This window comes from Prionailurus bengalensis, chromosome A1, assembly GCF_016509475.1.
Source record: "Prionailurus bengalensis isolate Pbe53 chromosome A1, Fcat_Pben_1.1_paternal_pri, whole genome shotgun sequence".
Lineage (NCBI taxonomy): Eukaryota > Metazoa > Chordata > Mammalia > Carnivora > Felidae > Prionailurus > Prionailurus bengalensis.
In genome coordinates this window covers 203,970,127-203,992,811 of record NC_057343.1, presented here as the reverse complement: position 1 = coordinate 203,992,811, position 22,685 = coordinate 203,970,127, and the positions used below count along the sequence as shown (strand labels likewise).

The 22,685-nt window shown below is 36.1% G+C and overlaps 1 protein-coding gene across 1 annotated transcript in view; it reads right to left on the bottom strand.

Moving 5' to 3' along the window:
• Positions 1–22,685, bottom strand: part of HCN1 (hyperpolarization activated cyclic nucleotide gated potassium channel 1) — a 390,638-nt gene that overhangs the window by 104,371 nt on the left and 263,582 nt on the right. Inside the window, exon 4 of the mRNA XM_043598841.1 lies at positions 5,953–6,171. Within this exon, the coding sequence (XP_043454776.1) occupies positions 5,953–6,171 (219 nt within the window). The remainder of the gene's footprint in view (positions 1–5,952; positions 6,172–22,685) is intronic.

Sequence of the window (22,685 nt, the reverse complement as noted above, 5' to 3'; positions counted from 1 at the left end):
TGAATTAAAATCAAGAAAAAAAAACATTTTCCTGGACCGACTAGGTTTAGGATATTATGTTGTTGCTATGATTACATAAAAGTGTATAATTCAATATGGCTGCATATAGGATTACATACAACTCACTTTTATGAGTGAGAAACTACTTCTATTAAACCATACCTTCTTAGTCCAAAGGGCCTTTCATGAGAGTCATATAAACTCATGCTAAGGTGAAGAAAATTGTATCATTGTTCTTTTGGATAAATTTAGCTTTTAAATTTCTTATCATTATTAAATTGAGAATATGTAATTTTTAAAAATTTATATAATATAATCAATATTTGAAGCCTGGAGTAGCACTGGCTCACTGTCTTGGGCTCTACCATTAGAAAGCATGGTCTATTTAAACAAATCATTCCTGCACCTGTCTTGGATTTATACGCTCTGCTTCCTGGATTCAGGAAGCTATTCAGTGTATAAATGTATTTCAATGTGATAATTTCCTCATATAATTAACATGATTCTTCAGTCATATTCAAATTTTACATTAAAAATCTTTCATGTACATTAAGCCTACCAAGGTGAGTTGAAAGTTTTTCTTATTCTAAGTTCATGATGTGTTTTATGTTGTAATTCTTCCTTATTACAGAGGGAAAACTGTACACCTAAAAGCTGCTATTACTATAATTATATGACAGGAAGGCGAGTGACAAGTCTAAAAATAGTAGTAGGCTCCCTGGAGGTGCCCAAGTGTTAGAACTAAGTTGCAGTAGTACAAAGGCACAGGATGATGAAAAGCAGTTTCATCTCCTGAAGAGTAGGTGAACTGCAGACCTATCTAGAAAAGAGAGTAACTACCCAACGTCAGTTAAAAAAGAAAAAAAAAAAAGGAATACTCATCACTTTGGGGAGTTTTTCTAAAATTTTTTTTAATGTTTATTTATTTTTGAGAGAGAGAAAGAGACAGAGTAAAAGCAAGGGATGGACAGAGAGAGAGGGAGAATTCCAAGAATTCTAAGCAGGCTCCAGGCTCCATGCTGTCTCAGGGCCCAATGTGGGGATCGAATTTGCAAATCATGACCTGAGCTGAAGTTGGATGCTTAACTAACAGCCACCCAGGCATACTTTGGGGAGTTTTTCTAGACAGGTATTTTCCAAATATCTAATTTTTAATTTAATTGTTTTATACAATTATTTTATTTTATTTTATTTTATTTTATTTTATTTAAGTTTATTTATTCTGAAAGAGAGAGAGAGCAGGCATGAGCAGGGAGGGCTGTCAGCATGGAGCCCAATTTGGGCTCGAACTCATGAACCCATGAGATTATGACCTGAGCCGAAATAAAGAGTTGGACGCTTAACTGACTGAGCCACTCATGTGCCCCCAAAGTACGTTTTAATCACTTAAAAATATATGGGGGGGTTGGCACGGAGGGCAGAGACAACAAATTAAATGTTCAAGGTGCACACATTTATCCAAAGAAACCATACTCTGATGCATTTTTCAATCAACATTTCCAAACAGTTGACTAGGGAACATTTATATGTATAGGTGACCCTTGAAATAGCATGGGGGTTAAGGGTGGTGACCCCACAGCACAGTTGAAAATCTGCACATAACTTTTGACTCCTCCAGAACTTAACTACAAACAGCCTGTATAAAGTGGTCTCTCATATACTGGTTTATAAAAGTAAATGGTGATGCAAGGATAAAGCCTCCAGGAGGTCTCAATTCCATCGGAGCTCCACAGATGTCAAGAAGGTAGAATGAGAATTTTCCTGAGCAGGTTTCTTCAGAGAGAGTGATTGTTCTGAGTCTCTTTCTCAGCCCCCTTTGGGATAGATGGTGGGAGGGCTACCTTCTAACACTTTACCTGGGGAGACACCTTCAAGAAAACCACTTGGGTATCTCTGAAATAAGATCATATTGTTGGGAGTCACATATAAGAACACAGAATTAACTTGTGGACAGGGTCTGACTCCTGCCAAAGAATTGGGGAAGGCTAGACACAGGATCCTCATCGCTTTGGTGGTAGGAGGCAGAACACTGAGGGATGGGTGAAGAGAGGGATGCAGGAGTGCTTCTCTGTGGACCAGATCTGAGCCACACAGGGAGCCAGCTTTACATCTTGGGTCCTGTCCAAGAGTACCACCTGGCAAAGCAAGGAGCCCAGAGCAGAAGGAGGTTGGAGATAACTTCTGGATTTCGCAGGACTAAGGAAGTGCAGGAGGGAGACTCAGGGGGTGTTACCTGAAGAGCCCAAAGGATCTCATAAAGAAGTGTCAGCTTTAATCATCTGCCATACCCATCAAAGAACACTAGCATAACACATCTAGCAAGGGATTAAAACTGCTTCTTCCTGGGGCTCCTATGTGGCTCAGTCGGTTAAGCGTCTAACTCTTGGTTTCAGCTCAGGTCATGATCTCATGGTTTGTGAGTTCAAGCCCTGCATCGGGGTCCACACTCACAGTGTGGAGCCTGCTTTGGGATTCTCTCTCTCTCTGTGTCCCTCCCGTGCATGCATATTCTCTCTCTCTCTCTCTCTCTCTCTCTCTTTCTCTCTCTCTCCTCTCAAAATAAATAAACTAAAAACAACAATGACAACAACAAAAAACTGCCTCTTCCCTTCCCTTTAATCCCTCCTTGTGTCTCCTCCCTAGTGACAAATAGTAGCTCCTAATAGGCTTATAACAGGAGAGAGAAGAGAGCCTATGGAGTATGTTCTAATTCCTGGCTTCTAGCCCCAAAAAGATCTTGGAGGAATTTTATTTGTTCAGAATAAAATGACCCTTTTGCTAAATAAACAGTTGGAGACAAAAAATATGATTGCTTTTGGTTATTTCTGAAATTGAGCTTGTTCAATATCCCAGTTACAGAAACTATGAAGCCTGCTAGTAATCCAGAGCAGAGCATCAGGAGAGGCACATTTTAAATGCCACCAGTCTCATGCTTTAAAGTCACCTTATCTGGCAGAAGGGGAAAATGTAGCTGTCTGAAATATCAGAATATAAAACATGATACCCCATGAAATCAGCAGCATACAGTGTGATTCAAGTCAGAGTTTAACCTGCAATGCTACATCACATTCTTTTTTTGGTCAAGAGTGAAAATAATGATGATGATGATGGTGGTGACGGTGATGATGATGACGACACTCTAGCCCTTTCAGATTACTATCATTGGGAAATTGTGTAGATAAGGATCTCAAAATCAGAGGACCTAATGCTACTGCTTAGGATGATAGACCAACTTCAGGTTGGGAAAGCAAGAACGAACAGATGTTCCCTAGGAAGACAGAATTAAATGACCCTGAGATTCCAGACATACACAGTAGGCTGGATAACGTGCAGTAGACTACAGCATACAGTAGTGCACTAGACTAGATTTGATCAATACTTTTACTGCAGCCAAACTGTAGGGCAAGTGATGGAGAGACAACAGACAATGTCGAGGAATGAATTCTGGGGCCAGATTAGGTGGGTTGAACCAGTGCAACCTGAATGACTACTATAAAATGTATTGGAGCTCTTTCTTTTGCCTCAAAAATATAAAATTATTTTTGATGAAAAATAACATCAGTGAAAATAATATCGATATTAATTTTACAGTCATCCATGGAGATGGTTCTAATACACTTAAAGACAAATATTAACTACAAGAAAAAGCAGCTTGTCAAAAAGATAAACATAAAATTGTTATATGACCCAGCAATTCCACTCGTAGGTACATGCTTAAAAGCACTGAAAACAGATACTCATATTACACTTGTACTCAAATTTTAACAGCAGCTCTATTCACAATAGCCAGAGGAGGAAACAACTCAAATGTCCATCGACTGATAAATGGATAAACAAATGTATTATATCTATACAATGGGATATAAATGAGCCAAAAAAAGGTAACTAAACACTGATATATGATACAATTTTGATGAACTTTGAAAACATTTAAAAGGTCATATATTGTAAAACTCTAGTTTAGGAAACATTCAGAATAAGGAAATATATATATATATATATATGTGTGTGTGTATATATATATACACACATATATATATATTTGTAATCAGCTCTTTCTGTGTAGATTGTACCATATGTCAAAAAAGTAACAAAGGATTACCTCAGTATGCTTGCCTTTTATTAAGCCCTTTTAATATCAAGAACTTGATGATTTTTATTATTGCAAGCATCATAACATTTTTGCTTATAAATGTCTATGATTGTGTAGTTGAATTAATTGGGTTTCCAAGTTAAACCTGGATTTGTTTTTATTTTTTTTTAATTTTTAATGTTTATTTATTTTTTAGAGAGAGAGAGACAGAGAGAGAGACAGACAGACCATGAGTGGGGTAAGGGCAGAGAGAGAGGGAGACACAGAATCCCAAGCAGGCTCCAGGCTCCATGCTGTCAGCATATAGCCTGATGCAGGGCTCGAACTCACGAACCACAAGATCATGACCTGAGCTGAAGTTGGAAACTTAACTGACTGAGCCACCCAGGTGCCCCTAAGCCTGGCTTTAAAGCAGTTCTAAAAACATAAAAATAGTGAATTCACCTAACAAGCAGTGCAATGGTAATAAATGCAATACCAGAAATTGAAGATTTGGTTTTAAGAAAAATAGGTACCAATAATGCAGACAGAAGGAGATGGGAAAAGAGCATTTTTTTTCTAAAGCAGTATCAACTGAAAGAGAAAAAAACAGTATAATAGAAATATACACCTTGCTGCAATCTTATCTTAAATCCCCATTATGTTAGCCCAAATTCCTTCGAGTATACAATTTTCAGTCAAAGTCACCATTGTATGAAGTCTCCTCTCCCTTACTATGTGCTTTGTTTTTTTTCCAGTTTAATTGGAGCCTTTATTTTAAAATGAACCTTGAAGCAATTTTGGTGGTTCACCTCTTCATTATTTCAGTAACAAAATACCAACTCGCTCATTGCAGTAGTCAATGGCAGTGTCATTACATTCAAGGGAAATAAAGTATCTGGGTTCCTTTTCTCGTATTGTGTGATTATAGTGTTGAAAATGTCTGTAAATAAAACAACAACTGAAACAATCTTTGGCTGTTTTGTGAGTAATTATAAGTCTAAGCTGGTTATCACTCACTAGAAGTATTCTAGAACTACTTTAGCCATTGCTTCCAGAAATGCTCTTTGGCAAGGTGTATACTATATAGTTTGCCATGTTTAACTAAACTTCTGCACTATAAAATCTTCCTTCAGTTAGGAAATACTCTTCTTTATCTGTCAAAAAGTTAAGGATGTTTGGTCGAGTATACAATTACTGTCTGACTATCCAAAGTTTAGCCCCAGCGAAAGTAATTCAGCATATGAAAAAAAAAATCCAATGAATGTATCATTGCATATATTTACTTTTCTCTCTCTTGAGAAAAGTTTAGAGCTGCAATCATTTTAATTAACACATTGTGCAGAAGAATGCACGACAGCAGCTGTTAATATGCATTTTTAAGACTAGAGGGTGTGGTGACTTATCTAGATATAAGAGCAACATATGTTCAGCTAAGCATATGGATTATAATATAAATTATGATTGTAATGCAGAGAAACAGAGGGACATGTGCAATGGCTGCCTGTTTTCATTTAATCGCTAACATTTTTCTAACATACATTAGAGGAGGCGTTATATTATTTTACTGTGGAAATATGATAGAACATGATCGATGATAATACTTTAAATCAGCTTAATGCATTCTGAAACATGTAACTGTTTTTTCTGTGAATGTAAATTCAGATTTAAAAACGTTATTCAACAAATAAATTGAAAACAAATAACTATATAGCGAGCATCTTAGAGCAACCTTAAAATATCAAAACAGACTGTGTTTTCCTGTTTTATCCATCTTGTTTCATTATGTTTTTGACAGAATAATGGTTTAGTTACTGTGAACACTATTAATTCACTTTACAAACTAGCTGGTTGGAGATGGTAGTGATGAAACAAATTACCTTCTCTTGATATTGGCGCCTTGAAGAATCCAAAGACTGGATTAAAGCTGTGGCATGGCCGACAAACATGGCATAGCAGGTGGCCCCAACGATCATGCTCAGCATGGTAATCCAGAGGTCAGACATGCTGACTGGGGCCTGGGCTCCATACCCAATGCACAGCATGTGACTCATAGCTTTGAAGAGTGCATATGAATACTGCTTTCCCCACGAATCATTCTGGAAGAGAAGGGAAAGAGAAAACAGGCTGAGTCATTAGAATGGCAGAATAAAAAGTGAGTATGACCCGTACACAAAAACATTATAGAGTAACGAGTATGGAGAAACATCCTGGTAATGGAACATTTAATTGCTACTCAAATGACCTGCAGTTTCCAAAACTTGCCTACCACTAGGAAACAGAAATAATCTACTGATAATATATGCATTCCAGTCAGTTTTAGGTTTGTTGTCTTTAAAACTAAAATTCCTTTTGGGACAATGGTGTGACTGTCATATAAAAATGCCAAGAATGAATGCTGATAGACTGACTCCAAAGTTTCAAGGAAATGTGGTCATTTTCTTGCAACGTATTTGCAAGATGAGAAATGTTGCAGGTAAGTATGAAGTTGATGGGTCTATGTATAGGAATTTTTATCAAAACTACGATGTTTAGATTTAAAATCCAAATGGATATATTTGCATAGTCCTTAATTCTATACTTCTTAAATGAAACATACACAAACATTTTGGCAATGCAGGTCTGATAAATGGAAAGACTTCCTTGAAGTCCTCTTTCAGGGTAATGTAGATTGGGATTCAAATGTCAGGATTGATGATGGATGAATCTTGTTGGCTTTTTATAAAATAAAATAAGCAAAATAATATCTTGGCAAACCCTCTGGAAAAAAAAGAGCTGACTTCTGAGATTAGTTACTGGATGCAATTTCTGAAAGCTTTCAAAAATTTACTCCAAACTCTATTCTACAAAAATAAGCTATTCAATATATCTTATCTACCCTTTGATAAAATTTAAAGGACTATTTGGATCAATTTGTATCAAGTTCCTGGCCCAAGACTTACAAAATTTATGAGGTCCAGTGCAAAATGAAAATTTGGGATCCATTAGTTCAAAATGTAAGAAAAAAGTGCTGTTAAAGATAATAATAGATACTAAATTTTCCTTTAAAATATTTTATTACTTATGATAGTAATAGTGATAGATGAATAACAACATAAATTTATATATTTCAAAAAATAATATTTTTGTGTCATAGTTATATATAATATGATAAATAGAAATACTGTATTATTGTGATATATTGATCATATAATTTTTTTGGTTTAATTTTCTGCAAATCCATTTCTTAGGTCATCAACATTTTTACAATTAGCAATTTCATTTTCAACTATAAAATTGTAAGTGACATCACTTGTTTTGGCTAAGGTAAGATCACAAATAATTTCTGATAGTTTCTGAGAAATTTTAAGAAAGATCTTTCTGTTGATGCACCTATTACTGGAACTACTTAGAATATTCTATAGATTATGATAACATTGGCATAAATTTCTGATTTAACATCAATTTTAGTACATCTGGAGCTGATGATTCTAATGGAACATTTTTCAATGAAGATTTAACTCTATACAAACTAGTTTCATGTATGAATGTGATTTTTAATTAAACTTTCTACTTTAAGATAAGTATAGATTAACATGCAAATTTTAAGAAATAATAGAGAACCCATGCACCTTTCATCCAAAATAGTAACATCCTGCAAAGTATGTACAATGTTACAACCAGGAAATTGACATGGGTACCATCCATTGATCTCACTCATATTTCACTGATTTAAGGTGCTTGTTAGTGTGTGTACTTAAGTTTTATACAATTTCAACGCATGTATAAGTTTGCCATGTATAAATTTGCGTATTCCTCACCACAGTCAAGATACAGAACAATTCCATCACAGCAAAGATCCTTTACACTGTCTATATGTTGAATTTAATGTAAATGTATGCACTGACATTTTAATATTACCTCTGACATTTCCTATAACTCGCTGAGGTTGTGCAAGAAACCAAAAGTAGTTTCATAATTCGTATATAATCCAAAATACCTGTTTATGTATTTTATTCCTTTATTTTCAATTATAAGGTAAAATTATACAAAAAATTCCTTTTTTGCTATTCATCGATCGGTTCATTTAGAGTTTCATATCAAAATAGTGTTATTTTCCATCAAATATGATGATCTTTAAATTTAATCTGTATTTCTAGGCTGGTGGATATTTGCTTTGCAATGTTGCAGGAGTTTTCAAAACTGGACATTGTAAACTGTGAAAAATTCTAATAACTCCCTGATGTGCTTTATTGCAATATCCATGTATACACCTTAACTTTGTAATAATTTGCTGACAAAGTTTACCATCTGAGTTATGCAAGCATTATTTTGGGATTTAGGCAGATTTAATGTTCATGTAGATACTGCAGGGATGGGATCCTGGGACTGATAGGCAGCTGTCCTCTCACCAAGATTCCTGTCCTTGCCGGCAGTGGGGGAGCCGCTCCTACCTCTTCCACTTGCTGCTTTTGCTGCTGTTGCTTTGGGGGTTGCTGTTGCCACTGGTAATCTGGCCCAGTTCTGGCTTGGCCACACTGGGGACACAGCATCCCAGACTGTGGAGGCAGGCAGATGTGCACCTTGCTGTCAGGCCAATTGCTTGGCTTCTGTGTTGCCCGCTTTGCCTGCGGGTCTGAACCTGTGTATGCAGAGTGGCCCCCTGAAGCTCCAATGCTCATGGTCATGTTCATGCTCCACTCTCCCAGTGAACTTCATTTACAGAACATAAATTCACAGATAAAGTTATTGAGAATATCAAGATAGCAGCAGCGGAGCTTTATAACAAGCACAAGGTCCTTCTGGAAGTGGGTCCCTAGGCAACTAAAAGGTCATGCCCACATACACACAAAGATATCCCTGCCTTTGTTGAATTAACTCTTAAATTATTGGAAAATTTTAAGTTATTTAAAAATATATTGAATATACGTAGATAATTTTTTGTTCATGTTTTAATGGAGCTATCCAATTAGGAAAAATAGGACATGATAAAGCTGAAACACCCAACCTCATAAACTTTGGAATTGCATATGGCTGCTGACAAAAATAACCAGCCCTGTTTGGTTGAAAGAGTTAAGTTTCTTAAAGTGAAATTCATTGTTACTTATAAAATAAGGTCATGTTGCCCCACCCATCCATCCATCCATCCGTCCATACATCCATCCATGTGTACACACACACACACACACACATAGGTGTAAAAATGAGATTCAATTTTAAGAAATGAAAATTATTTGCATTTTATACTATGCATACAGTATAATGGACCCACGCACAAGTTTTCATTTTGAGAAATAAAATTCATTCCTTACACTTTTTTTCTCACATGAAAATACATAGCTATACTTAACAAATAAACCTAAGGTTGCCCAAATTCTAGATGTTCCAGGAACTAGAAATGGAGTATTCAATGAACAAAGAAATGTGTTCTATAAAAATCTTGAATATACATGTTATTTAAAGTGACATTAAACTTCCTGAAATTCAACTCAGTAATACACTGATATACTAAAAATGAATTTATTGCAAAGGCTTTAATTCCTAAGATCTATTCAAAGAACGAACAGAAAAGAAAAAATAAGCTTTGTTTGTATCTCACTGGCTTTAAATCTCTTCTGGGCTCCCTTGGGACTCCAATTCCCTTGTTGTGGTGACTTCCATCTGGTACATGATGATCTTCTCATTTGCCTGGCATCTACTCCTAGATTAGGGCTGGGGCTATGTCTCATTGATCATGTTAAACTCTAAATTGCATGATTCGGTGGACACACTAAATATTTTTTGTTGAAAACACTGTTGAAAAAAAGGGTGAATAAATAAATTTTGACTGTGCTGTTAAATCTAATGCAAGATTCCCTTCCTTACACAGGGGCATAGTCATGTTGTTAAGGCATCTTGATGGACATAGATACAATGGGAATAATTCAAAAGCCAATGGGGTGTCCAGGGGAGACTGCATTTTAATTATGTTTGTATTGTTTATTTCTTTGTTTTTGAGGGGAAACGGTAAGTGGAGCTGGAGAAGAGCATTTCAATTTCCCAGAGGAATGCAGTTAGATAATAGCCAAAGTAAGAATGTGTGTTTAGGTTCATTTTCATTTATCTCCTTAGGCACATATCCAACACACACACACACACACACACACACACACACACACACACAGATTCTGGCTTTTTTTTTCCCTACAAAAATGGATCATATCATATATACTTCCCTGCATTTAGCTTTTATCACAGGAAAATTCCTCCAAATAATCTAGTGTTCATGTAACTATGTCAATTACCCATTGTTGATTTTGTTATAGTTAATTCTCCTATTTTTCTATTGTTTTCTAGTTTTTGCCACTATAAACTATTCTGTAATAAACAACTTTGTACATATAACCTTTATCTCTATCAAATAGATTCTCAAGAATGTGTTTGTTGGGTCAAAGAGTAAAGTTTTCAATTGATTTTGAAATATATTGCCAGAATGTTTCAAAAGGCTGTAACTTTTCCAAAAACAAGTAAAATCACACTTCATCACCTTTTCTAGTGAGAAATAATGGCCCACAGTTATTTTTATTTCCATTTCTCAGACTAAGAATTTGAGAATGTTTTCATATACTTATTAACCAACTGGACTTCTCATTTCTGATGAAATTCTTGTTTTTTTCTTATGAATTTGTAATACATAGTTGAAGACTGGATATCAATTCTTTAACTATTTTCTTTAAATGTCTATTCCTAATTTACTGTTTTCCTATTTATTTTTAATGATATAATTTGCCATACAAACATTTTGATTACTTTATGTAGGAAAATAAATCTACAATTTCCCTGTGAGCTGCTGAACTTTCTGTATTGGTTAAAAAGATTTCCCTGAATCTATGATTATTCATATATAAGTGTTTTTGAGATATGTTATTTTTATATAACAGTGGTTCTCAATTGAGGATGATTCTGTCACCCAGGGAACATTGCTGAATTTTTTTGTTTTTATAACCGGAGGAAGTCCTGTTAACATCTAATAGGTACAGGGTAGTGAAGCTACTAAGTGCCCCCCACCACCCCACCATTTCACAGAGAAGCTCCCTCACAGCAAACAATTATGTGGCTCAGGGGCACCTGATTGGCTCAGTCCATTAAGTGACAGACTCTTGACTTCGGCTGAGGTCATGATCTCACAGTTCATGAGTTCATGCCCCAAGTCAGGCTCTACAGTGACAGCGCAGAGGCTGCTTAAAATTCTCTTTTTCCCTCTACCTCTCCCCCACCCTCTCTCTCAAAAATAAACAAAAGAATATTAAAAAGAAGGAATTATATGGCCCAAACTACAGCCGTGGTGAGGTAATAGATGGATTTAACAATGACTAAAGAAAAGCTATGTTCAAAAGCTATTGGAAGCCTAAGGGAGGTGAAATGAAAAGTGAAATAGCATAAAAGCATAAAGTATAAAACAAGAACAGCCATAAATAATTTTGAGGAGATAAGGTCTATAGAATTTAGCATATAAGATTTTTATGAAATGGTAAAAGAAAAAGGAAAGTAGAATAATTCAGGAGGTTATGGAAAATTCAGAAAGATTCAAGCAATTTAGGCTTTTCTTTACAGAGGAGACTGATCAGGTGTAGGGATCTTTTTTGTTATTCTACAAGACCAGAATCATTCTCTTTACACATTGAATTTTGTCTATGCGCATTGTGTACATGAGGGTCAACCCAGCCCTCACTGTGGAATGTCAGTATTTAGGCAGCAGCCATGTGATTCAGAGGCTGCTGCTGAAAGAACCCTAAATGGAAGAATGATATTTTATACCATTACCGGCATCCTCTTTATTGGCTCCTCCCCTCCCCACCAGCACCATCCACTGTTACAATCCCAGCTACAAAAAGCTCAAGCCAGAAAGGTAGGTTGACTATGGCGATAAAACACACACATGGGGTTATCCTTGAAAAACAGTGTGATGGTAACAACATGAAGGGCTCTAAACTGCTCAAAGCACCAATTATTGTACTGATCTAATCAATCTTTCATCTGATTGTTCTTATTGCCATTTGATAAATGATAATATTGAGGTAGAGAACATCGTGACTTGCCCAAGGTTACAAGTTTATAAGTGGAAGATTCATTGTTTTGAACCCAATCTGACTCTAGAGACCATACTATTAGCTACTACATGACACTGCTCTTGATTTTATAAACATTATATTCATAATTTCAGGCAAAATATTAGGCTGAAAGACTAACTGATCAGTTCAAATCTCACATGAAAACCCTTATTTAATGTAGAAAATCAACATCAGGCAAAGAGGAGACCTAAAGAAGGATAAACTTGGGGGTGCCTGGGTGGCTCAGTCAGTTGAGCGTCCGACTTCAGCTCAGGTCATAATCTCACGGTTCATGAGTTCGAGCCCTGCGTTGGACTCTGTGTTGACAGCTCAGAGCCTGGAGCCTATTTCCAATTCTGTGTCTCCCTCCCTCTCTACCCCTCCCCAACTTGTGCTCTATTTCTCTCTCTCTCAAAAATAAGTAAAAATTAAAAAAGGGGTGCCTGGGTGGCGCAGTCCGTTAAGTGTCTGACTTCAGCCAGGTCACGATCTCGCGGTCCGTGAGTTCGAGCCCCGCGTTGGGCTCTGGGCTGATGGCTCGGAGCCTGGAGCCTGTTTCCGATTCTGTGACTCCCTCTCTCTCTGCCCCTCCCCCGTTCATGCTCTGTCTCTCTCTGTCCCAAAAATAAATAAACGTTGAAAAAAAAATTAAAAAAAAAATTAAAAAAAATAAGAAGGAAAAACTAGATCTGATAGGGCATGGTGAAGGTCCAGGAATGTTTCTTTTCTTTTCTTTTTTCTTTTATTATGTGGCTGTTCTCCTTTCATTTAAAAAAAAAATGACTCTATTGTATTTTAGTCTACATCAATAATAAAAACATGAATGGGAAGACTATATACTCCACGTGATTTATCATATGATCCAAATATTACCAACTCCCATATGACTTGAATCCTATTGAAAGGAAATAAATATCTGTTAGCTCTGATTTAATCAGGGTTTCTCTTGTTTTCATGTAGGCAATGATTTACTAACAAACTGTTTCTTATAGATTTTTATTATTCAAAGAGTTTGCTCATTTAAGTCATCACTTCACTGAGGCATCACTGAATGTAATTATTTTTTTGAGGAAAACATATTGAGTCCAATTAACAAGAATATATATAAGTAAATTTGATTATTCCATCTGGCAACTCTCGTACAGAAAAAAATATATTTTAGGTTTATAGTCTAGGTTAATCTAGTTTCTAAGCATTTGTTTGATACACTGTTTATACCGTTACTTAATTTGGATCAGGGCTATGACAAAAAAGAAAAGAAATGTTTACTCTAGAGTTCCCTACACCTTCTGACTTAGGATGGTCAAACTCAAACTAAGCCATTTAGTATTCTGCCACAGGTATAAAAGTTCTCTGGTCCATCATCTTTATATGAACCAAAATTCTATTAATTTAGAAGGACAAAATATTCCATGATTGAACATCTGAATGAATTCTTCTTTATCATTTGAAATCAAATACAAGCATGAATCTAAGTAGGCAAAATTGGATATATAGAAGCAAACTTGGATATATAGAACTTGACTCAGAAATATCTACATCAACAGCTGAAGTATCAAATTTTGATCAGTTTCAATTTACTTCTTCAACCACTGAATAAACTTATCATTTACATCAATTTCAGCAATGCCAATCAGATGCAAAGATACATTAAGAAGTTCTCAAGATAAGGAATACAGCTGAGCATAATCTGCCTGAAGTCATAAGAAGTGTAGCATAACAGGTCACCAATTCCAAAGTGTATCTTCAATTGAACATGAGTTTACTTAATCTGTGTATAAGAGAAGAGAGTCAGGGTAATAAATTGTTGTTCTCTATCAATTTTACAGTGCTGAAATATGGTAACAATGGATAGACATCAGGAGCAAGATTTATACTGATTAGTGATTGAAATAGAGCTATCCTTGTTTTTAAGTACTCATTTGAGCATTTTTGTTTTTGGAAGTATGTCCCCTAGAATTGCTGGATTTGCAAATTACGAACAGAAACATTTAAGAAACATCTTTGAGGAGGTATCTTAGTTGAATTAAACATTATTCATGACGTTTTGTTATAGATCATAGTAAGTGATAAGGTCAGTAGGAAGACAAGGGGAGATCAACTCAATGAGGCCGTCCTAAATTGAATTATTCAGTAGAAACACTCTACATGCAATTCCTAAGGAGACTCAGGGAAAAGGCTGACAGCTATGTTGTGTGTAAGGTCAAAATGTAGATAATGAGAAAGAATATTTCTTAAAAAAATATATGTGATGTGGCATTTCCCCCCAGTATAGTGCTTTGAAAGCAAATATTAACTCCAATGTAGGCAAGATGAAAGAGAACCTGTCAACATTGTGCTTTGATTTCATAACTTGTCAACCTTGTTCCATAACATTAGCACTATGTTTTTAAATTAGGAAGTAATGAATTATTTCCAGGCAAATCACATGATAGAAGCTCTTGAAACCTTGAAATACATGGTTGTATTTTTGAACTTTTTTAAAATTTTTATTTCAGAAAGAGAGAGAGAGGGAGAGAGAGAGAAACAACACGTGCACATGGGAGAGTGGTCGAGGGAATAAGAGAATTCTAAGCAGGCTCCATGCTCAGCATGGTGCCTAATGCGGGGCCCAATCCCATGATCCCAGGATCATGACCTGAGCCCAAATCAAGAGTTGGACCCTCAGTTGACTGAACCCCCCAAGCGCCTCCGTATTTGTATTCTTGGTAGCATTACCTCCAAGTAATTTAAATGCCATGGTTTTTAGAAATGACGCTTTAAAAAATAATATACAATTACATATATTTTTCGGTTGGAAAAATGTATTTATTTTTCTTATTTGCGACTGTTATGATCTGCTTCCAAACATTTGTACCTCTGAAATCAATCCTTTTGCATGACAGAAGGATTCAAATAGCTTTCAGCAATAAAATATAAAGTTACTGCATAACTAGATTACTGTTGCCATAAAAAGGATGATGTTTGGTTATTTTAAGTTCTAGACTTGTTCCCTGGACAATTAATCCCTCAAATTCTAAATATATGTTTTCCTGCTTCAATCACATGATAAAATACAAAATCTGCATTAAGTAGATTGATAAATTACAATTTAATGATGTTTGAGATTATGGATATTTTTTCTCGTATTTCTTTATGCACTGGTGCATTATTTTAAAATAAAAATTAAACATATCAATGCATTATTTTTTAAGTTGGTGTGTCTATTAGCCTAATTTTTTATACTAAGAGTTAATTAATACTTGTTATAGAAAGGCCCAAAATCAGGTATTATTTTAAGATTTTAAGTGTGATTTTTCTATAATTAGTATTTTGAGCAAATATTATCATTGCTTGCTTGTACAAGTAAATATAAGTAAATATATTTTATTTTATTTTATTTTGTTTTAATGTTTATTATTTGAGAGGGAGAGAGAGGGAGAGAGAGAAAGACAGAATATGAGCGGTGGAGGGGCAGAGAGAGAGGGACACATAGAATCCCAAGCAGGCTCCAGGCTCTGAGCTGTCAGCACAGAGCCCAATGTGGAGCTTGAACCCATGAATCCTGAGATAAAGACCTGAGCTGAAGTGGAAGGCTTAACTGACTGAGCCAGACGTCCCTTATTTCATTTTATCTTAATTTTGCTTTTAATTTTTTTTAATGTTTATTTATTTATTTTTTTGAAAGAGAGAGAAAGAGAGAGAGCATGAGTAGGGGAGAGGCAGAAAAAGAGGGAGAGAGAAAATCTGAAGCAGGCTCCAGGTTCTGAGCCATTAGCACAGAGCTCAACGCGGGGCACAAACTCACAAACCATGAGATCATGACCTGAGCCGAAGTCGGATGGTTAACTGACTGAACCACCCAGGCACCCCAGCAAGTATATTTTAAATATTTCTGCACATATATCTATCCATAAACATATTATATATATATACTTAAATATAAAGGAACAATGGAAGAGATTAGCATACACTGAGTACTTTACTCCTTATGAGGTACTATTCTACGAACTCATTGCTCCTCATAACATTCTTGAAACCTGATATTGTTCTTACAGGTAAGAGATACAAAAATTAGAAAATTAAGAAACTTGCTCAAAGCACACACATTTATCAGTGCCAAAGCTGGAACTGAATCACTGGTCTGTTTGAACTACAGTATAAACTGTCTCCATTCCAAAGATCACAGCCACATATTTCATAACCATGTATATAAGTAAAATACATACTCCTAATGCAGAAGTTTAAAGCATTTTAAGAACATAACTGTAGCACAGAAATTCTTTAAAATATATGTTCTCATCTCAGCTAGCAAAAAGGGAGCATCTACTGCATCTTAGGGGAATTTAGAGGAAAAATGATCTCAGGTTTTCATCAGAGGAAACCTCTAAAGGAAAATTCCCTGGAGAGTTTGAGGTCAATAAAGATGCTTGGGTCATACAGTCATACTTCACTTTTTCCCATTGGCCAAGAACACTCAAAGGGTCCTCTTCATTTCCTCCTATTCCCAAAGCCCGAGATGAAGCAAACTATCCTGGCATTGAATAGGAAGAGTCTTCTGGAAGGAGGTCCTTGTCTGAGGCTTAATCCTCCAGAGTATAGAAGGTGCATGCCACATAGGGAGGCAGATTCAGTCTGAACCACTTACGGATGCTGTGTGCTTCCACTAACACCTGGTCAAAGTAAAATAAGTAATGGTGGCACATCTCCAAACGTATCTCTAAATGCTATTATTTAATACGCGCTTTTAAATTAATTGTATGGGTTTTAGTGAAGCAACTCTGCACTAATGATTTTCAAATTAGTAGATCATCTCTTTGATGGCACTCTCAAGTTGCTTAACTCCGCTAATTAGAGGTTGTAGCATATCGGTAGTTCTAAAAACTGCTAAAATTAAAGTGACATTGAAGTGAAACAAAGAACTATAATCCTTTTTGGTAGGCTCAACCTTCTGCCTTTAATAAGGAAAGTGGCCACCTGGGACATAAAAGAAGCAGGAATTAAGAACAGTTTTTCAGCTTGAGTGTAGCCCTTGGGTGATTATTGTTAATTATTAGATGATAAAATTTATTGTATGTGCAATTTTTTGCTTCTATAAATGTTTGTTACCATAGGAAAAACAAGGCATTATATTTTTCCTCATAGAGAATTTACATATACGTCGATTTGTATGGCAGATGGTATAACATAGAACTTGTACTTTACTGGAAGATCAAATGAGAGGCATTATATAAAAGGCTGACATAAAGTGGCTCTATACAAAAGGGCTGATACCTAATGTGGTGTTCAGGTGTTTTCCATCTACATTTCTCTACATGAGGGTGTACATTTATTTATAGTGTGTATGTGTGTGTTTTCACTTAATAACATGTTTGTATACTTTCTACTGCCAGTTACCATTCTAATCTCTTTACAAACATATACATCATCAGGGATTTTATTAAAATCTGATGTTTAGAGATAAGCATAACAAACAATAGAGAATTTTACACCATAGAGAAAACAAATGTGCAAGCTGACAAGAAACTTAGCAACTGGTTATTGACGTTGGGGTAAAAAAGAGCTTTTCCATTATTCCAAAAGTCAGGCTCTCACCTGTAACGGATTCTGAAATCCCACCTCAGCAATGGTAGAATTTGCCCTTGACATTTAACATAGCCAAGTAGTGGCACGATGGTATGATAAATAAATTTCTCTGTGTTTTCTTTTTCTACCTGGATTTGCTACTGGGTCAGGCCCCCGACCACCAGGTTTAAGAAGGATTAATGAAATAAAATAAAAGAATTGACTCACTAAACAATCTTCCCTATGGTAGACTGACATTTACCCACAGATCCATAAAAAGTTGGAATTGTATGAGATCTGGGCAAAAATTTAGGCTACCTTTTTTATCAGCAAATTGAGTTTAAGAATATACCTATTTTAAAGATAAAAACAACTAACTACACACATAAATAAGTGTATTTGGACTATCCAACTTTATTTTAATCTAATATGCAAGGAACAATACATTTCAAAGTCATAGAAAATACCGTTACTTGCCCATGGTCTCATCTGTTTTGCCTAAGGACTGAAAAACAAAAAAAGCCCTTAAGTCTCTACATGCTTGTAAGTATTACTTCCATTATCTTGGCATAGTCATAATAATAATTGTAATACCACCACCAACAAAAACATTGAGTATGGTTTACACAGATCTCTTAAAATAAGAATCTAATTTGACCTGGTGATTATCACAGCAACGTTATGGCAGCCAGAAGAGCCTTTATGAGGATGGAGTGCAGAGTTTCCTTAACTTGCTTGCGGCCTCATGATAAGAAGGAGTAGCTCTCCTTTGGGTCTCTGACCTGCTAACTGCAGATACAGTACATTTGAAGCTATACCTTAATAATCATTATCCTATACTCTGCTCACATATGGGTAGTTAAGAGGAAAAAAATCAGCCATGCTTTGAGTTAAACCATCTCCATTCTGAAAATGACAGTACAAGTCAAATTATTACTACAATCTGTCTGAGTAAAATGATGAGGGCATCCATTAGGATCTGTATTGCCCAACACTCCCATAGAGTTAGCTATTTCAGGCAAATATGTGCTTATTAGGTCAGTGGCTGATTAAATTGTATAGAAAACTATTTCCCTCAGCAAAGACCATCTCAATCACAAGTTTAAAAGACACTGGCTAAAATTATTGTGTTACTTTAGAAAACCACTTTTTTTTTCTTAGTTTCTTTTTGAGATAGAGAGAGATAGGCAGAGAGAGAGGGGGACAGAGGATCTGAAGCAGGCTCCACGCTGACAGCAGACAGCCCCATGCAGGGCTTGAACTCACAAATGGTGAGATCGTGACCCAAGCTGAAGGCAGACACTTAACCAACTGAGCCACCCAGGTGTCCCCATACTTTCTTTTTTTTTTTTTTTTAAAGCCAAACAGATTTATTCTCTCATTGTTCCGTAGCCTAAAAATTTGATATCAAAGTCAGCAGGACCTTCTTTGGTTCTTCCAACTTGTGGTGGAGGCTATAGTTACTGGCACTCCTGGGCTTGCCGCTACATCACTCTAATCTCTGCCTCTGTTGTCACACAATGTTTTCCTCTTCTTATGAGGACAGCAGTCATGTTGGATTAAGGCCCACTCCAATGATTTCATCTGAACTTGATTACATCTGCAAAGATCCTATTTACAAATAAGGTCACACTGCCAGATACTTGGGCATTATAACTTCAACATATCTGTTCGGGGGGCACAATTCAACCCGTAAAAATAGCCTTGCTTCAAGTAAGAAGAGGTGAGTTTGAGTGTGTAAGTTTATATGGCAGTTGCAGAACACAGAACCTTCTGCTTCAACCATAGTCTCATTTGTGTGTGTTTGTAGTAGGTGTGGCTTCTAATTCTCAAGTTAAAAAAAAAATGCTTTTAAAGTTCATCTTCTTTACAGTGAAGTAGTAACTGCACAAATCAGCAACAGTACATGTTACTTAATTCTAAAGGCATGACCTTAAATGCAGACAAACAAATAAAGCCTTAAATTATAAGTAATGCTAGAAGCTGGTGTATTGATTATGCAATCTAACAGGATAAGCCTAGGAAATCCTCTGCTGTGTAAGACTGTGTAAAAAGTAGAAAGATTGAGCACTCACAGTTATTTTTAGAAGCCTAACTCCAACTTAAAGCTCTTATCCTATGATGTGTACTCAGTGTATTCTTAGTACGTAAGGCTTCTTTGTCAGAGTTATTGCTCTGAGAGAATGTTCTGCTTTCACTTCTTAAATCCACATAAGTCTTATACAAATACAGGTTTTATAATGTGTGGACTCTGTGATCTTATGCACAAGTTTACAGAACATTCAAATACCAAATAGTACTTAAGAGAAGCAAAAAGCAACCTCTTGATCAATAGAATCAAAACAAAAATGCTTTTTATTAACACTTAGAAAGGGTAAATCCCTAAAGTCTCAGTTGTTTCTGATAAATCAATTCTCCATTCACATTACATTTAAGTGTGAGAGTATGTGTGTGTGTACATGTGTAAAATGAGAGAGAGAGGGAGAGAGGGAGAAGAGAGAAACTGATTGATTTTCAAGGCTTAGACTATCTTGCTTCAGCCATATCTTTGAATTTAGATATAGACTGATGTATAAATCTACAAGCAAACAAATTATAAAAGAGAAAGAAAAATATTGAAGCAATCTGTTTTATTTTCTCTCTCTTTTTTCTTTTCTTCTAGATTTTGATTCTACCAGCTTACAAGACTAGGAAAATGGGGATTTAGATGTATTCCCATTTTTTTTTCATTTTGTTTTATTTTATTTTATTTTCATTTAATTTTTAAAATTTATATCCAAGTTAGTTAGCATATAGTGCAACAATGATTTCAGGGGTAGATTTCTTAATGCTCCTTACCCATTTGGCCCACCCCCCTCCCACAATCCCTTAAATAACCCTCTGTTTGTTCTCCATATTTAAGAGTCTCTTATGTTTTGTCCCCCTCCCTGTTTTTATATTATTTTCGCTTCCCTTCCCTTATGTTCATCTGTTTTGTATCTTAAAGTCCTCATTATGAGTGAAGTCATATGATATTTGTTTTTCTCTAATTTCGCTTAGCAAAATAACCTCTAGTTCCAAACACGTAGTTGCAAATGGCAAAATTTCATTCTGTTTGATTGCTGAGTAATACTCCATTGTGTGTGTGTGTGTGTGTGTGTGTGTGCATATATATATATATGTGTATATATATATGTATATATATATATATATATATATATATATATATATACCATATCTCCTTTATCCATTCATCCATTGATGAACATCATTTGGGCTCTTTCCATACTTTGGCTATTGTTGATAGTGTTGCTATAAACATTGGGGTGCATGTGCCCCTTCAAAACAGCATACCTGTATCCCTTGGAAAAATACCTAGTAGTGCAATTGCTGGGTTGTAGGGTAGTTCTAGTTTTAATTTTTTGAGGAAATTCCATATTGTTTTCCACAGTGGTTGCACCAGTTTGCATTCCCACCAGCCGGGCAAAAGAGATCCTCTTTCTCCGCATCCTTGTCAATATGTAATTCCCATTTCTGATGAGTTTGTTTCGATTCTTTAACATCAGAATAAAAATATATGGACAACTGTCCCATATTTGACTATGACATTACTATCCAAAGACGATATTAATGTGAAGCAGGTTCCCTTTGAACTTTAGTGGATTCCATTTGAAATCAAGCTAATGAGAATATTCTAGCTACTTTCTTACGGCATGGAGAGGAAAACTAAGGTTAGTTTACTTTTAGAAAAGCAGTTTTTTGTCTATGTAAGCATGATAAAAAAACATGATAATAAAATGTACCCAGAAGTGGAGTGACCCTAAATACTTTGGTAGAATTCTTATTTCCAGTTATAATATTACCTAACGCCAACACCGCTCATAGTTCTGACCACTTTGGTTGTAGGCATAATAATTGGCGTCTCCTCAGAGGAACATACTGCTTGGTACCATTCCCATAGAAGACTGACCTATGATATCTCAACCAGGTAAAATGCCAAATTTTCCACCTACTGATAGACTGACTATAGAGAACATATCCAGACACATCATATACATGTCTTCCTTCTTCTGACGTGGAAGGAAACAACACTGTGGCTTACTGTCAAAGCAAGAGAGTGTCTTACAAATTAACAGCATGCATTTTTCAGTCAGTAGGAGCCGCTCACCAAGAAGAGGTAAACATTCAAAGCTTAATGACTTCTCTTGCGCATCGCTTCCATGACTCATGGGAGATTTCCCCAGCTAGTTCTAAATTGATTAATCTGCTCCAATGAATCAATAGTCTTTCCATCTTCACGTTTCCTCAGGCACTAGTGACAAAGGTTGAGAAAATCGTCTGTTGTATTTGGGTGTGGGTACATGTGTATTCCTATCCCGGGCTTGCCTAGGAAAGGTGTAGCATTGTAGCTTCCCTCTTGTACAACCTGTGTGCTTCCCCGATAGCACTTTGATGTCACGTCCTCCAGACAGTGGCAATGAAAGCAGCGGTATGCCTCAGTGACAAAACTTTGATCACACTGTGGATGAGGTTTGGGAGAAGAGTCCCCAGTTTTCCAGTCAGAATCAAGACAAAGACCTAATCACAGGCCTATTCGAAAACCTCTCCCATATCTTCTTCTAAGAGGCTAGAAATTATCTCGAGTCTTTCTGTTTTAGGTAAGGAAGAAAATGTCATAATTTCTGGAAGGTTATGATTTAAATGTCTGTACATTACTTCTAAGTCATTATTCAAAGATCCTCTTGCCATGGCCTACAGGTTCCTGGGCTGGCCCCAACAGGCTTCAGGAGTGACTCCCATGACACTAGAACTAGACGAGCATAGGCGAGGACAGGGTGAACAGTTTCAGAGTTTCAGGAGCATCCCAGGGCAAATTCTTTAGGGAAGGACACAGCTTGAATGCCATAAGGTTAAAAAGCAAGTATCAGAGGGGGGCTGTCCCGAGTGAAAAGAGATAGGATGGAAGTAAATGTGTATCAGGCATACATAAGAAGGGGTACAGGCAGTTTATTGTTGCTTTG